Source organism: Pantherophis guttatus, chromosome 4, assembly GCF_059756535.1.
Source record: "Pantherophis guttatus breed Tessera chromosome 4, ASM5975653v1, whole genome shotgun sequence".
Lineage (NCBI taxonomy): Eukaryota > Metazoa > Chordata > Lepidosauria > Squamata > Colubridae > Pantherophis > Pantherophis guttatus.
Window position 1 is genome coordinate 30,316,634 of NC_142066.1, and position 17,115 is coordinate 30,333,748.

At 40.6% G+C, this 17,115-nt stretch overlaps 1 protein-coding gene across 1 annotated transcript in view; it reads left to right on the top strand.

Moving 5' to 3' along the window:
• The window catches only part of LOC148113945 (leukocyte immunoglobulin-like receptor subfamily A member 3), a 39,050-nt gene extending 22,314 nt beyond the window's left edge, over window positions 1–16,736 (top strand). The window contains exons 7-9 of the mRNA XM_087893900.1: window positions 3,922–4,020; window positions 8,486–8,523; window positions 11,648–16,736. Of these exons, the coding sequence (XP_087750026.1) occupies window positions 3,922–4,020; window positions 8,486–8,523; window positions 11,648–11,806 (296 nt within the window). The 3' untranslated portion in view covers window positions 11,807–16,736. The remainder of the gene's footprint in view (window positions 1–3,921; window positions 4,021–8,485; window positions 8,524–11,647) is intronic.
• Window positions 16,737–17,115: the final 379 nt, after the last annotated feature.

The window sequence follows — 17,115 nt, forward strand, 5'->3', positions numbered from 1 at the left end:
AAAAAAAATTAGAACCCATCCCTGATCCCTGCACGTACTGTACTTCTTCATGCTCTCTGATTTCCCATTCCCTGGATTGATAGGTAGTCCTCAATTTACAACCACAATTGGGATTGGATTTTCTTTTGTTAAGTCATTGTGGTTGTAAATCATGTCAGACTTGATTTTATGGTCTTTTTTATGACAGCCATTAATGACAACCCATAGACATTAATGCCACCGTCATAAATGCAAATCCATTCTTCTATATTATTTGGGTTTTTTGCCAGGAACCCCCCACCCCACCCCCCCAAAAAAGGTTGCAAATCATGATCACATGAGCACAGGATACTGGAACCAGTCATATATGTGAGCTGGTTTCCAAGCATCCCAACTGCGATCACATGAGAGTGGTATGGCAATCATTAGTGCATGAAATGATTGTAAGTATGAGGATTGGACTTCTTTCAGCCCCATTGCAACTCCGAATAGTTACTAAACAAATGATTGCAAATTGAGGATTATCTAAACTTTATCTGTTTATTAGATTTTAGCCTGCCTATTGTATAGGACAGTGATGGCTAACCTTTTTGCCATTGCATGCCAAAAGCCGGGGGGTCTCTCTTGCACGTGCCCACACCCATAATTCAATGCACCCTGCGCCCCCCCCGCACATGTGCATGCAACCTCCCTGCGCTCCCCTTGCTTTTGGCACATGATGGCACAGTGGGCCAGGTAGGCCTGTTTTTGGCCCTCCCCAGGCTCCAGAGACTTTCTAGGAGCCTGGGGAGGGCGAAAATGGCCTTTCCCACCCTCCCAGAGGCTGGAAATGGCCCATTTAATCAGGTAATCCTGAGGGCAAAGCCTGTCCGTATCTCTCCCATCCACCTACTGCAGGCTGTTTCCCTGGCCGGCCGGTCCGTGGCCACCATTGCCTCCACAGCTGCCACTGCCGTCGTCATCACCAGCCTGCAACCAGCACCCTAGGCTCTCCAATCACCCCGGGGCCCCCTGAAAACGTCCAAAAAGAGCATCCCAGAGGTCCCAGAGGGGCGAGGGGGCAAGGGGCCTCTTCCAAGCCGCCGCCGTCGCACAACCGTCGAGCGCTGCCGAGCGCTTCAGCCTCCACTTCCTCCGACGCTGAAAAAGCTGGAAACAGCTGGTGCAGCAAGGCCGTCACCCCATCTCCCGTGGCACCGCCAAACAATGAGTTCAGCCCTGCCCAGGCGTTCCGGAGGGCGAAAAAGCCCTCAACAGGCAGGGTGTCGCCAAACAAGTCCAGACGTCTGGTGGGCCCAGAAGGCCCAAAAAACAGCTGGCTGGCACACACATGTACGCTGGAGCTGAGCTAGGGCAAAGTTTGCGTGCCCACATATATGGCTCCGCGTGCCCCCTGTGGCACACGTGCTATAGGTTCGCAATCATGGGTATAGGATTTTTGGAGGGGAGAAATATTTTCAGGCTTGCAAGATTGGTGTAATCCCTGAGAGGCAGTCCAGAGAAGAAACACAAACAGGAATGCTACCTCTGTCTTTATTACTAACAGAATAATGTAAAGTATTTCTCTCCCCTCCCCCCAATTTCCTTTTTCTCTCTGGAAAACTGGGGAGTGTTTCCTTGTGCTCCTTCCCTCTTCTGTGGGCTGTGGGCTAAATGACAACTTTTCCTCCTGTCACTCTCTTGCTGAAGTTGCTCTGTCTAAAAACAGCTGACCCACACTGAGTGAGTGGACTCATTGCTTCACCAGTAACACTCCAACCCACAAATTCTCTGTCACCCATGGGATTTTTTTTTTTTGATTGTGTCTAATATGTGAGACTGCTAGAACTGCAAATAAGGAGCTACAGTACACAAAGAGTTTGTGTAACGCCTGATTAGCATATTTTGAGGCACAGATCAAGCATTATACAGCAAAACCTCAGTGCCTGATCAAGTAGCTCAGTGGCTAAGACGCTGAGCTTGTTGATCAGAAAGTTCAGCAGTTCGACGGTTCGAATCCTTAGTAAAGGGATCCCTAGAATCTATCGCGTGAGCAGGGGGGTTGGACTAGATGACCTCCAAGGTCCCTTCCAACTCTGTTACTGTTACTGTTAGGATACGTTTGCTCTCAAAAACCTAAAATGGGCATAGAGAGAAATCACAAGTAATTGGAAGAAAAGAGGGAGGACTTCATAGGAGCTTAGAAGGTGTCAGTTCTTGCTTCACCTCCGTCACCACAGTTGCTACAAAAGTGGCATGTAGCAAGGCAAAAATACTACTTCAACACTGAATTCCTTGTGTGTCCAATCACACTTGGCCAATAAAAAATTCTATTCTATTCTATTCTATTCTATTCTATTCTATTCTATTCTATTCTATTCTATTCTATTCCATTCCATTCCATTCCATTCCATTCCATTCCATTCCATCCTGTAAATCTAAAGCATCCTTAGCTTTGGATGGGAGAGAGCAAATGTATGTCATGAGGACGTCTCCTTCAAGGCATCTTCAAATCTACCTTAGGGAATTGTATATAAGTCCTCTTTATCCTCCATTAACTTTCCCTGTCTCAGTTACTTCATTTTAAAACGCTTATAATAAAGGATTTTCTCCTCTTCCCTCCATTTTAAAATTCCTCCTATTTCACTGCCCAAAAGGGTTTGTCTATCAAAATCATCTCCATAAGAGACAGATGTTGTTGAATCACCATGCGGAACCCAGAGCTGGTGTGCCTGTGAGAAACGATGCTCAAAAGTTCATTTCAGCTATATCTAAATAGCATCAAGTTTCCCACCCTAATTTATCCATTAATCAGGACGTATAATATTTACATTTGCCTATAAAGTCAAACCAGGACATGGTGACTTAGTTTGCAGAGCTGTGAGATATAGAGCAGCTACCAAGAAGAATGATTTGTTTTAATTTTACAAAATTCGCTTTTTGCATCTGATAAACATTGTGGAAGAGTCATGTTAATGTATAGGAACCATTGTTTTTTGGATCTGAGATAGAAACTCAGAGACAGCATGGCAGTTTGAAATAAAGGTGGTGGGAAGTGAAATATGGGCACAAAAACGTGAAAAGGACAACATTCCTTCATTCAACATTGTCTAACTTATGAGCTTCTAAACATGTTACCTGAAGATGGGTGGGGGGGATACAGGATAGGCAATTCTGCCCTAAGCAAACAGGTTTGTCCCTCCTTGAGACTTGAGACAGATGGATGAAAATCCTTTTTTTTTTCCTTTCAGAAAGCTAAATTAAAAAAAAAAAGAAAACAACAACAAAAAAAGATGTGGCTCAGTGGCTAAGACACTGAGCTTGTTGATCAGAAAGGTCGGCAGTTCAGCGGTTCGAATCCCTAGTACAGGTCTCCTGCGTGAGCAGGGGGTTGGACTAGATGACCTCCAAGGCCCCTTCCAACTCTGTTACTGTTACCTGAAAGGATATATTTTGTGTCTGTGAATTAAGCAAGATAGAGGACTAACAGTGGGAGCAAAGCTTTCCAGAAAAGCATCCTTTTTAGTGCTGATGTGACAAAAGGGATATGGAAAGTCCTACTCAACTGGTTTGACTCATGTGGTTGCTTAAGTCTAGGTCCACCTCATGATGTAAAATGATGACGCAGGGAATTTATGTGTGTGCGTATTTGTGTGTAAAAAAGGGAAGCATGGGATGGATTGAGAACCAGGAGCTATGGACAAGAAGCAGTGTGGGGAAACGGCTCCAATGAGAGAAGCAAACACACTGACGTAAGAATCATAGTAGCTTTGCTTCCCCACTGTCAGCAGAAGGTATGAAAAGATCATAAGTCTATTTTAGGGGACATATTTTTCGTTCAAAGGGTGCCAGTTTCAACCCGTGTCATTTCTAAGTGCGGAGGAACTTCTAGGAAATCCCAATGAATGTTGAGATGGACATCTAGAGGAGCAGCAATATAATGCAGGTGTTTTGGCTTTACAGCTATTCTTACCCCAAAGTTATGGGCAGCAATTGGGGTGAGCATTTTCCTGATTATCGTGTTGCTGCTGGCTGTGGTACTGTACAGGAGAAGGAGAAAAAGTAAGTGGAGATGATCTTGTAATAAACATTGTTACAGAGAAGTGGGTGAACAATAACCAATCATGGTCTATAAAATTCACATAATGACTGCATTGCCTTCCTTTTCACAAAAAGCATTAAAAAAGCTTCTCCCTAAAATATTACAGCTAATAATATCAGACAGAGAAGCAAAGCACATTTTAGACCTTGTGATTTTAAAAGGAAGTTTGAAGCTTGCTAGCAATAAGTGATAAAATCTGAAAACCTTGGTAGCGTAATTGGCCCAGGAATATTTTTTTTATAATCCAAGGGGAAAAGCTTATATATCTCCTTGATATACTCCTTGAATAAGGTGACCAGACGTCCCGCTTTTGGCGGGGCAGTCCCGATTTTTAGCAATTTGTCCTGCGTCCCGCGGCGTTTCAAAAAAGTCCCGATTTTTCATTCTGCCTCCTCAGTCCCGCTGCCTCTTGAGCCCCAGCTGATGGCTAGAAGAAAAAAAAACTGTTTAAACTCTTGCCCGGGGCTTCAAAGGGCCGCCCTACAGGCAATCAGTGTAAAGAGTTCCTGAAGCAGTTTTTTTTCCCCCTAGCTAAGCTGCAGAAACGAAACCGAAACCAGGATCTTTGGTGCAACGTGACAAAATGAGGCAGAGAGAGATTTATTTTTATTTTTATTTTTCCTCCCCAAAAAAGGTAGGTGAAAAACTGCAAACAATGGGAAATTTAGGAGGAGAGTTCAAGATTTTAAAACACAAAAGAAAAAAAAGCTGTATTTAACTAGGGAATTGTAATAATTGAGATACTATTAATTGTATATTGTGTTGAAAGCAGAAATGGTTAAGTTGTGGTTCAGAGGAATATATGGGGGAAATTATTTGGTTTATTATTATTGGTAAATATAATTAATTGATTTGTAAGAAATTGGATTGCATGGAAATAATAGGAATATTCATGTTCATATTGATTAATATACAAAAAAGATAGTTTTATAACTAATTGATTTATATTAAAATGTTGAATTTGTATTAAACAACTGTATTACATAATTACATAATTAAACAATGTGAGGATGGATATAAAAATAGATGACAATGGGAAGGGGTATAATATAGAATAGAAGGGAAAAATTGAATTTGATTAAGATTAGAGATGAGGATGAAGGGTAATATTGGTTTTTTTAAAAAAATAGATGAGGAATAAATATGGCAAAAAGGAAATATAGAAATTGTAAATTTAATTGAAGTGACTAAACACTGTTTAAATTTGTGAACCGGCCAAATACTCTGTTCAAAGAAAATAAATTGTATGTTTGTATGTGTGTTTCTAATTACTGCTATTTATTCATATTTGTTCTCTTTTATTCTTTAAAGTTTAACCATTCATTCTTTATCTTAATATCTTTATATTTGTTTGGGATTGGCTTTCTTCCCTTTCATCTTTTTTATTGTACAGCAATCTTTCTCCTCAAACCTACCACCTCTCTCTTTTCTTTCCTTCTTACTTTCTCTTCCCCCCCTCTTCTTCTCCTCCCTACTTCCTCTTCCTTTCTCCTTCTCCTCCTCTCTTCCTCCCCCTCTTACCTTCACTCCTACTCTAATTTCCCTTCCCTTCCTTCATCCCTCTCTATTGCTGTATCCTTTTATGCATATGGACTACTCAGAGGGCTGAAAAAGTTATTTTTGACTGGTCCTCGCACTTTTGACCAGTCCTCGAACTTACGACTGTCTTCACATTTTACGTTTTTTGCTCTATCTTATCACCTTGGTGAAGAGAAGCAGTTGTGAAATGAGTGACATGGTTGTTAAGGATGCTGCATGGGCATAAATGTGAGGATGGTCATAAGTGTGAGGACCAGTCAAAAGTGCGAGGACCTGTCAGAAATGATTTTTTCAGCCCTCTGGTTAGTCCTTTTGTGCATATGGACTACTTAGAGGGCTGAAAAAGTTATTTTTGACTGGTCCTCACACTTTTGACTGGTTCTCACACTTATGACCATCCTCACATTTATGCCCATGCAGCATTCTTAACAACCATGTCACTCATTTCACAACTGCTTCTCTTCACCATGATGACAAGATAGGGCAAAAATGTAAAATGTGAGGACAGTCGTAAGTTCGAGGACTGGTCAAAAGTGCGAGGACCAATCAAAAATAACTTTTTCAGCCCTCTGAGTAGTCCATATGCACAAAAGGACTAACCAGAGGGCTGAAAAAGTTATTTTTGACTGGTCCTCACACTTTTGACTAGTTCTCACACTTATGACCGTCCTCACATTTATGCCCATGCAGCATTCTTAACAACCATGTCACTCATTTCACAGCTGCTTCTCTTCACCATGATGACAAGATAGGGCAAAAATGTAAAATGTGAGGACAGTCGTAAGTTCAAGGACTGGTCAAAAGTGCGAGGACCAATCAAAAATAACTTTTTCAGCCCTCTGAGTAGTCCATATGCACAAAAGGACTAACCAGAGGGCTGAAAAGTCATTTCTGACAGGTCCTCGCACTTTTGACTGGTCCTCACACTTATGACCATCCTCACATTTATGCCCATGCAGCATCCTTAACAACCATGTCACTCATTTCACAACTGCTTCTCTTCACCATGGTGATAAGATAGAGCAAAAAACGTAAAATGTGAAGACAGTCGTAAATTCGAGGACTGGTCAAAAGTGCGAGGACCAGTCAAAAATAACTTTTTCAGCCCTCTGAGTAGTCCATATGCATAAAAGGATACAGCAATAGAGAGGGATGAAGGAAGGGAAGGGAAATTAGAGTAGGAGTGAAGGTAAGAGGGGGAGGAAGAGAGGAGGAGAAGGAGAAAGGAAGAGGAAGTAGGGAGGAGAAGAAGAGGGGGGGAAGAGAAAGTAAGAAGGAAAGAAAAGAGAGAGGTGGTAGGTTTGAGGAGAAAGATTGCTGTACAATAAAAAAGATGAAAGGGAAGAAAGCCAATCCCAAACAAATATAAAGATATTAAGATAAAGAATGAATGGTTAAACTTTAAAGAATAAAAGAGAACAAATATGAATAAATAGACATGGTTGTTAAGAATGCTGCATGGGCATAAATGTGAGGATGGTCATAAGTGTGAGGACCAGTCAAAAGTGCGAGGACCTGTCAGAAATGATTTTTTCAGCCCTCTGGTTAGTCCTTTTGTGCATATGAACTACTTAGAGGGCTGAAAAAGTTATTTTTGACTGGTCCTCACACTTTTGACCAGTCCTCGAACTTACGACTGTCCTCACATTTTACATTTTTGCCCTATCTTGTCATCATGGTGAAGAGAAGCAGTTGTGAAATGAGTGACATGGTTGTTAAGAATACTGCACGGGCATAAATGTGAGGATGGTCATAAGTGTGAGGACCAGTCAAAAGTGTGAGGACCTGTCAGAAATGACTTTTCAGCCCTCTGAGTAGTCCCTATACACATAGCCATGGCCACCCGGTCACATGACCAGGTAGCCACGCCTACCCAGTCACATGGCCTCCAAGCCACGCCCACACAATAAGTCACGCCCACAATGGTGTCCTTACCAATGTTAAAATCTGTTCACCTTACCCTATACACATAGCCATGGCCACCCGGTCACATGACCAGCTAGCCACACCCACCCAGTCACGTGACCAGCTAACCACGCCCACCCAGTCACGTGACCAGCTAGCCACGCCCACAAAATAAGCCACGCCCACAATGTCCCTCTTTACCAATGTTAAAATCTGGTCACCTTATCCTTGAATTAAGTAAAAAACAAACTGAACGTAGGCTGTCTTAAAGAATATATTATAGCCATTACAATTCAACATATGGACATGGTTTAAAAATGGCTTACACCAAACACTGAAAAGCAAAGGAAGCCATCTGATGAAAGAGAAATGCAAAATTAAGAAAACTGAACAATAGATCAGCAGCACAAGATACAATTTTAACCTTTTGAATAAACGCAGACATAATCTCATGTCTAATGTCAACAAAGTGTCACAAGCAAATCTAACCAGAAAAGAAATTGCAAATTTGGAGTGCAAAGACCTAAAGTGGAAGTGGGTAGAATTTGTTTTAACTGTAAATTTCATATAAAAAGTCCTTCAGATATACCAGCTTTTCAAACTGGAATAATATGAAGATCTTAGCAGCTATATTTTAAAAACAGGAAGAAGTTTTTAAGCAATGAATATTTTTTAAATTAAAATTGTATGCTCTGAGCAACTCTGAATGGTTCACAACAATCAAAGAAATTAGAATAAAATCAGTAAAATATAAAAATAAAAGAGACCAAATGTGATGATGTCAAAGGCCTAGGTCTTCATGACTTTTAACAATGGTAGAGTAGGGCCACCTTGGCACAAAACTTTTCTGGTATCATCAACTGATAGAGATTTATTCATTTAGGAATTTTAAGAATAGGATATTTTTGAAAAGATCAGCTGCTGTTATTATAATCAAATTCAAATTGGGCAAAGAATCTCATGGCTTTCTTTGATCCACAGGTTCCAAAACCAACGAACATAACCCAACAATGAATCTGGTAAGATATTTCTTTTCATAACTCTGACTTCCTTGTCCAGATTATTTCATCAGACGCAGATGTTAGAATAGGCAAGTCCTTCCAAAGTTACCTCTGAATTGTCAGTTTTCATTTGACCTAAGGAGAACATTGTTGCACAGGGAGGAAAGCTGTTAACTGCAATTAATTGATAACATTCAACAAGAACAGCACCATGGCCTAGAGGTAAATATCATCATAGGGCTGGAAGGGACCTCAGAGGTCTTCTAGTCCAACCCCTTGCTCAAGGCAGGAGATCTTGTGCCATCGCAGACAAACAGTTGTCCAATCTCTTCTTAAAATCCTCCAATGTGGGAGCATCTACAACATCGTTCCACTGATTAATTGTTCTCCCTATCAGGAAATTTCATCTAATTTCTAGATACTCGATGTTGCTACCTTAAAATCGGTAAAGTATTAAAAAAATATCCTACCTTAATGCCTCCCTTTGGGTCTTCCCAAATGCTTATCCGAGAAGTCCTTTCCTTGCCCGCTGCCAAGAGATCTAAGATGTCTTCATTGTAAATCTCCAAAGACACTTGCCTCTCACTCAGAAGGTTCAATCCTAGGTATTGACAGATGTTCCTCTATCATGGCACAAAGAGAAAATATCTGCTGCGAACTCCGCATAGGTATCAGGAAGGGCATCCAGCCAGTAAGCACTGAACTCCATTCAGTCACTCTGACTCCAGACCGATAAAACGGATTACAGCAGTGGTGAAATCCAAATTATTTTTACTACTGGTTCTGTGGGAGTGGCTTGATGGGTATGGTGGGGCTTGGTGGGCATGGCTTGGTAGACATGGCAGGGGAAAGATACTGCAAAATCTCCATTCCCACCACACTCCAGGGGAAGGATACTGCAAAATCTCTATTCCCACTCCACTCCAGTGAAAGGTTATTGCAAAATCCCCATTCCCTCCCCACTCCTGGGGGAAGGATACTGCAAAATCTCTATTCCCACCCCACTCTGGGGCCAGCCAGAGGTGGTATTTGCTGGTTCTCCGAATTGCTCAAACTTTCCGCTACCGGTTCTCCAGAACCTGACAGAACCTGCTGGATTTCACCCCTGGATTACAGGGTTGAAAAAGAAAAAAAAGATGATAACATTCAACATTAACTATTAAAACCATTTACTTTTTGTCTGGCTTTAGGGAGTCTGGCTTGAAGAATGACACACAAAAGCTTGAAAACAGTTGTGCATGTGTGATTTAGAATTTAAGAAACCACCCCACATAATGAAACCGGTGGCATTAAATTGATAATGACATCATGAGAGTGAATGGGTAGACATATGAATTCTCTAACCCCAGAAATGACCCACTCAATTAACAGAAGGAAGGCTAGATCTGACCATTCTTGTTGGAGGCTGAATTAACTCTCCTTTATCTCATGCGAACTGTTTTAACTGGGAAAAGTGGGGATTCTGTGTAGGTTCAGTCCTGTGCCAGTGAGCAACCAGAAAATTGGTTCAATTCCTCTGAGGCCAAAAAGTTTTCATTCCATTCATGAAAAAAATGGGAGCTCTCTAAGTATCTTCAAAGTTGGAAGTAAAAGTATTGTGTAGAAGCATATGAAGATCTTAAGAACAGGAACTGCCTGGGAATTGATGAATGGAGTGAGTTTTTAAAACTATAACTGAAAGGAGATTTATTTATAAGAAATATATGATAGAGGCAAATAAAACCTAGTGCCATAATGGTGAACCTATGGTACATGTGTCAGAAGTGGCACGCAGAACCCTCTCTGTGGGCACGTGCTGGCACATGCAATTCTCTTCTGGTTTACAGCGTGCCAAAACATGCATGCCAGCCAGCTGGTCTTCACGGGCACTGGAGCGCCTGAAAACAGCCCAAAAAATGGCCAGAAAACAGCCTGGAAAACAGCCAAAAACAGGCATGCACACACCAGCCAAATGGGCTTTGGGTTTCCAGCACTCGGTGCCGAAAAGATTCACCATCACTGACCTAGTGCTTTCATCCTAATAGAAGGATAATGAAAGAGCATATGCTCCTTTTAGTGATACCTGGAAACAAAAGTCAAAAGAAGTGATCTGAGATTTTAGCAAAAAAGTAGCCAGAACAAACTGATGAACTAAGAGACAGCAAAGATTTTGCTGTTTACAACCCTCTGCCTCTAGTAGAGAGTAGATTATGAGTATCTGAAGAATCACTGCATGTAATGGGAAGTAAGAATAGCCTCGAGGAACAATAGGAAGAGCCACAACTAAGATAGTGGTTAGATAAATGAAATTTGAATCCAAGGTAGAAGACTAATTTGAGAAAATGTCTCAGTTTTGACCCCTCCTAGTTTTCACAAAGATGGAGGGGGCATCTCAAATGAGACGATTCTGTTATTGTAACCTTATAATAAAAGTTGTAGTAGTATTCATGACTTTGGTTTTCTAGTCTGGTCCACCTCAAAGGACTGACGTAAATCTTGCAAGTCTGCAGAGTTGAATTCTTTTATTTTGAGAGACTCCCATAAGTGGTATGTGGGAATGACCTTGGGAGAAAAGGGAAAGAAATCCTACCCAGGGGCTGATTAGGTAAAAGTGGGAGCGGCCTGGAGTTGAACAACAGGAAAAGAAATGATGTTAGAAAGGATCTGGCGAAGACAAGGTTGACTCTGCTTTCCATTCTTCCAAGGTGGGTCAAATGTGGACCCAGACTGTTGAAAGCAATGTGCTGACTCTGTAAACCACTTAGAGAGGGCTGTAAAAGTACTATGAAGCGGTATATAAGTCTCAGTGCTATTGCTATTGCTATCTGCCCTAACTCCTCAGGTGGTAAAATGAGATACCGGGAGATTTGTGCTTTCAGAGGGAGCTTAGTATTTGGGAGACTGACATCAACCCTGCAAATCTCAAAATACAAAGCACGCACTGTCTCTTTTTACCACCTGAGAAGTTAGCATGGCTCCTGTCTAAACTTCTTTCTCCACCCATTGTTCAGCTGCAGGCTCCCCCTCCTTTTATTTGCTCGTTCCCTAGGCAGCATCTCTTCCTCTTGCAAGCTCATTCCCACCCACCATTACATCACCTCATGTGCTTGTATTGCAACAGAGAAGGAAAGTATGTCTTCTAAACCCTTCTTCTTCTTTCTAGCCCTCTGATGCTGGAGAACATCCGGATGAAGTCTCCTATGCTATTTTGAATCACCAGCCACAGAAAACCCAACAGGCAACCAATCCTAGGCAAACCTCTGAACCTTGCTTATATGCATCAGTGGTCAAAAATACAAGTTTTCAGCCATATATGTCATAAGACCTTGGAGGGGGGACTCCTGAGATGAATACAAGCAAGAATGGCTTACTTTTATTTCCCCACCGATGTATAATTATAGATGCCAAATGTAAGGACCGGATCATACTGGGGGCTCCAGAAATGAGGTCATCAGAATGCTCTTGTCTACGTTACTTAGGACAGTGGTGGATCCTTTAGCACTGAGGCAAAGGCTCTTCCCATCATCACTCTCACTATCCATTGTTAAGTTGAAGGAAGTTGTTGACATTGAAATTTATTCGTGATCTGTAACAGCGGTTCCTTCCTGTACGCTCTTAGTCAATATTTGAATTACAGGAAGTGCTCAGCTTTCAACTGATTGTTTAGTAACCATTCAAAGTGACTACAGATGTCCCAAGGATTACTTACAAGCCAGATTCAACATTGGACCAATGGTTGGTCCTTCTCTGTGGTCATGTGGCTGAATTTTGGGTGCTTGGGAACATGGCCACCTTTATGGCTGTTTGTAGTATCCCACAGTTACGTGATTGTGTTTTATGTCAGTTTTGCCAAAATCCAGCACTTCCAGTTTTTGGCAAAACCATGCCCTTAGTGAACTATCGGTGACGAAGTTTACTTAACAGTCATCGCAAAAAGGTTGTAAAATGGAGTCAGTCCATTTTGCAACCATTATCGCTTATGAGTGTAATGGGCATGCTCCATCCTGGTCATATGTCAAGGATCCCATATTTTTTCCACACTGGTACTCTTCAATTTATGACCACAGTTGAGCCTATGCTATGTAAGACAAGTGAGTTTTGCCCTATTTTACGACATTTCTTGCCACAGTTATTAAGTGAATCACTGCAGTTAAGTTAGTAACATGGTTGTTGAGTGAATCTGGCTCCTCCATTAACTCTGCCTGTCAGAAGGTGGCAAAAAGTGATCACATGACCCCAGGATACGGCAACTGTCATAAATACATGCCAGTTAACAAGCATCCAAATTTTGATCCTCATATCACAGGAATGCTGCAAGTGTGAGAAATGATGAGAAGTCATTTTTTTCCAGTGTCGTCGTAACTTTGAAAGCTCACTAAAAGAATGGTTGTAAATCGAGATTACCTGTATGTCCCTCCAACCTTCCAGTTGTCAGCAGAGCCAGAATAAACTAATTAAAAGTTATACAAACAATTTATACAAGCTGCATGCTCCTTCACAAAGCAGTTCTGGGATTTCCATTTTTCTGAATATATTCTACCAGAATTGTCAGAACCCCTCACCTCTGATCTTAGTTTTAACTATTCTGATTTCTGGTCCTGCATTTGTGAATAGTTGCATAGGAGCTGAAAACGTCTCACCTTCCCATTGCCTCAGATGCCTCATTCTAAAGATCCTCGTTTTGCTCTTTCAGCCCCAAATCGTGCCTCTTACTCAAGGGACAGGGCTTGAAATGTAGAAATAGCAACCCAAATTCCTTAATCTCTCACCTCCACCTGCACAGGGTCACTTAACTCTGGCCACACAAAGGAGCTTCCTCTGAGCTCATAGCAATACCTGCAGGCCTTTTTACCTCTCAATCTGAACCCAAAAATGGAACATTTGATTTTGTCTTTTAGGATACTATGATATTTGCTAATTTAACTTCAATTTTACTAATTGTTCAATTTTATTTAAAACACTATGTAAGACTCTAATTAGGACATATATGAACTTGGTAATAGCATGGTTTAGATAGAAATGAGTACATAACTTCTTTTGAAATCAGGACTGTAACTGCTCTAGATTTAAAAGTTTAATACATTATTTACTGATAAGATTACAAAATGCAAAAACAAGGAAGTTTCCTTTGCAAATGAATTATGCAGAAAATGAATCCTATCCTGTCAGCTTTGGAAGCCATATTAGGCCGGAAGCTTCAATGCTGCCATCCTTACCATTATATGGATGTATATGTTGTTGCTAAACCTTAAGTATTTGTCCAAAGCTTTGGCTAAATACTGTAGGTAGTTCAAGCAATCAGAATAGAGCTATAAGGGATTATGGATGTCTTCTAGTCCAGCCCTCTGTTCAAGCAGGAGATTCTATACCATTTCAGACAAGTGACTGTCCAGTCTCTTCTTAAAAACCTCCAGTGATGAAGCACCCACAACTTCTGAAGGCAAGCTGTTCCTCTGGTTAATTGTCCTCACTGTTAGGAAGTTTCTCCTTAATTTCTGGTTGCTTCTCTATGTGAGTAGTTTCCATCCATTTCTTTTTTCTTATCCTGCCTTCTGGTGCTTTGGAAAATAAATTGACAGCCCTTTGTGGCAGCTTCTCAAATACTGGAATATTGCTATCATGCCCCCTCTAGTCCTTCTTTTCTTAGACTAGCCAAACCCAAATCCTGCAAACTATTCTTCATATGTTTTTAGTCTCCAATTCCTTAATCTTCTTAGTTGCTCTTCTTTGCACTTTTTTTCCAAAGTCTCCACATCTTTTTTGTAATATGTTGACCAAAACTGGATACAGTATTCCAGGTGTGGTCTTACTAAGGCTTTATAAAGTGGTACTAATACTTCAGATGATTTTGATTCTATGCTTTTGTTTATATAACCAAGGATTGTATTAGCTGTTTTGGCTGCCGCCGCACACTTGTAATTCATGTTTAAGTAATCATCCACTAGAACTCCAAGGTCCCTCTCACAGTTACTGTTTTTGAGCCAGGTTTCACCTAATCTATACATGTACTTTTGGTTTTTCCTGCCCAGGTGTAAAACACTGCTTTTCTCCACATTAAATTTCATTTTGTTGGATGGGGCCCATTATTCAAGTCTGCAAAGATCTTTTTGGATCTTGAGCTTGTCTTCTGGGGTGTTGGCTATTCCTGCCAGCTGAGCATCATCTGAAAATGTGATGAGTTCCCCTTCTATTCCCTCATCTAAGTCATTTATGAAAATATTGAAGAGTACTGGGCCTAAGACGGAATCTTGTGATATCCCACTGCTTACTCCATGTAGATGTAGTACCATTAAGGAATAGATGTAGAACCACTAAGAAAGTTACAAAAATAGATCCCTCCATCTGATTCTTGGGCACTGGCAATAAGGAATTAAGCCACTTCCTTCTTTGTATATTTGACTTCTGATGGGTAGCAAGATAGCTGTTGCAATCATCAGGTGATCAAAGCCAGACTCTTTTTACTTTCATTGAGCATGAGTTGAATGTAGAAAAGGGCTTCAATTATATGGTTATGACCACCATTTTGCCTTAAGCCCCCTTCCCTCACATACACACATACCCTTGAGACCGCAATTGTTTCGGAACTCATCAATCAGGCAGTTGGACCTTATTAGCACCTTCCCAATTTTTTAAAATCCATTTGCTGTCAATGACACAGAATTGATGTCGGTAAAGAACTGAAGGCCACTTAAATCTTACCCAGATTCCTTTCTTTGCAGAAGAAGAGGCAAGAAAAAGTAGAACCACGTGGTCTACTAACCTATACAGTTCTTGGTCTTATCACAAGGGGGCATATTAATTGTTAAAGTGTACACACACACAAAGCCTGCCGAGTTTGGCTGTGCAAGTGTTTTGGTTTGTGAATATTGTAGGAAACAGCCTTAGGGTGAGAACAGATACTTTTGTCTCTCTTGCATTTTGGAGAATGGAAATGTTCAACTCCCTTTGAAACCCAAACTTGCTCTGGGAAAGGTCTAATTTGGTCTCTGTTTTGAAGAAAGCACGGAAAGAAACTTGCCTCATACAATGATATTAACTGTTATTGCTCAAACATCAGTCTATTGGTTGATATCTGAGCAATAACAATAGTTCTCCTATAAGTACAACTTCAACCGTAGCCATCTCCAAAACTGAATGCTCCAACACTGGAAGTTTTTAAGAAGGTGTTGAATAACCATTTGTCTGAAATGGTGTAGGGTTTCCTGCTTAATCAGGAGTTTGGGCTAGAAGACTTCCAAGGTCCCTTCCAACTCTGCTATTCTATTCTATTCTATTCTATTCTATTCTATTCTATTCTATTCTATTCTATTCTATTCTATTCTATTCTTATTCTTATTCCATTCCATTCCATTCCATTCCATTCCATTCCATTCTATCTCTCCATCATCTTCCTTGCATCATCCAAGGCATCCATGGAAGAAGAATAAGTTAATCTTTAATCTTGTTTTCCCTATCAAAATTCTTTTAAGAAATGCTTCTTCACTGGTTTTTACAGATTTGTATATCTATGCACATACACAGAGATATTCTATCTTCAGTACAGTACAGTACGCAGTTACTTTTATAGTTACTATATAATTATTACTATGTACTGTTTTATTATATTTAAGATTTTAGTGTATTTGGAGTGTTTTTTAAGTGTTTCATGTGCACAGAAAGGTAAAATATATACTACAGTATATATTAAGGCAAACATTTGACTAACTGGTGCTAAATAACTGTTCCAACTTACCTACAAATTTGACTTAAAGCCAGATTTAGGAATGGATCTCATTCGTAACCCAGGGATACAACCGTATCTTCCCGCATCTGATTTTTTTTAGCTGTGACAATATGAAATGCAGCCTCATTCCTCTCAATAGTGAGGTTGTGGAAGCTTTTCATTGAAGCAGAGATGTCTTTCCTTAGGACACAAATATCTGTGGATCAAATTCTACAAATCTAACAACAAACCAAAGAGCCAATTTGTCCAAAAGAGGCTGACCATGGTTTGAGCAAGATGGTTATTCCCTCATTTAAAGATTAAATTAGTTTAGAGCTCTAAACCAGAGACTACTGTTTTGTTGTCTCCTTGCAAGGGGCAACTGTCTGGAGCACTTGTGGCTGATCTCAAATCCTTGTCCAGAGAGGAATTACAAAGATTACTCCGGCTCTTCATTCTACTACAGTTTTCAGCTCTGCTTTTAGGGAAGCCATCTTCATTTCACCATTTCTTTTCTGGAAATCATTACTGCAATAAACAGCATTCCTATTAACTCTACCATGCCTATTTCTTGACTTACAGTATCTGAAGAATCTAGAATGGGATTTCTGCCCTTGCACTACATTTTACTACCATATTGGTAATAAAGAGCACCATCAGAAGTGGTGCAGAGACAGGCAGGTATTAATAGCAGATGCAGTTCCTGCCTTGCCTCCTCATGTACTTTTCTTTGATGCAGGAAATACATGTAACTGCTTTGATTGCTCTTTCATGTTCCACGGAAGGGAATGGAGAACATTTACCCTAACATGCAAGGACAGGTGTGGGTTTCTCTTTTCTTTGTTACTGCTTATTATAAACAACAGCAAAATGTTCTACCTCTCCTGGTGTAGAACAGTTTTACACAAAGAGAACTGAAGATTATGTCA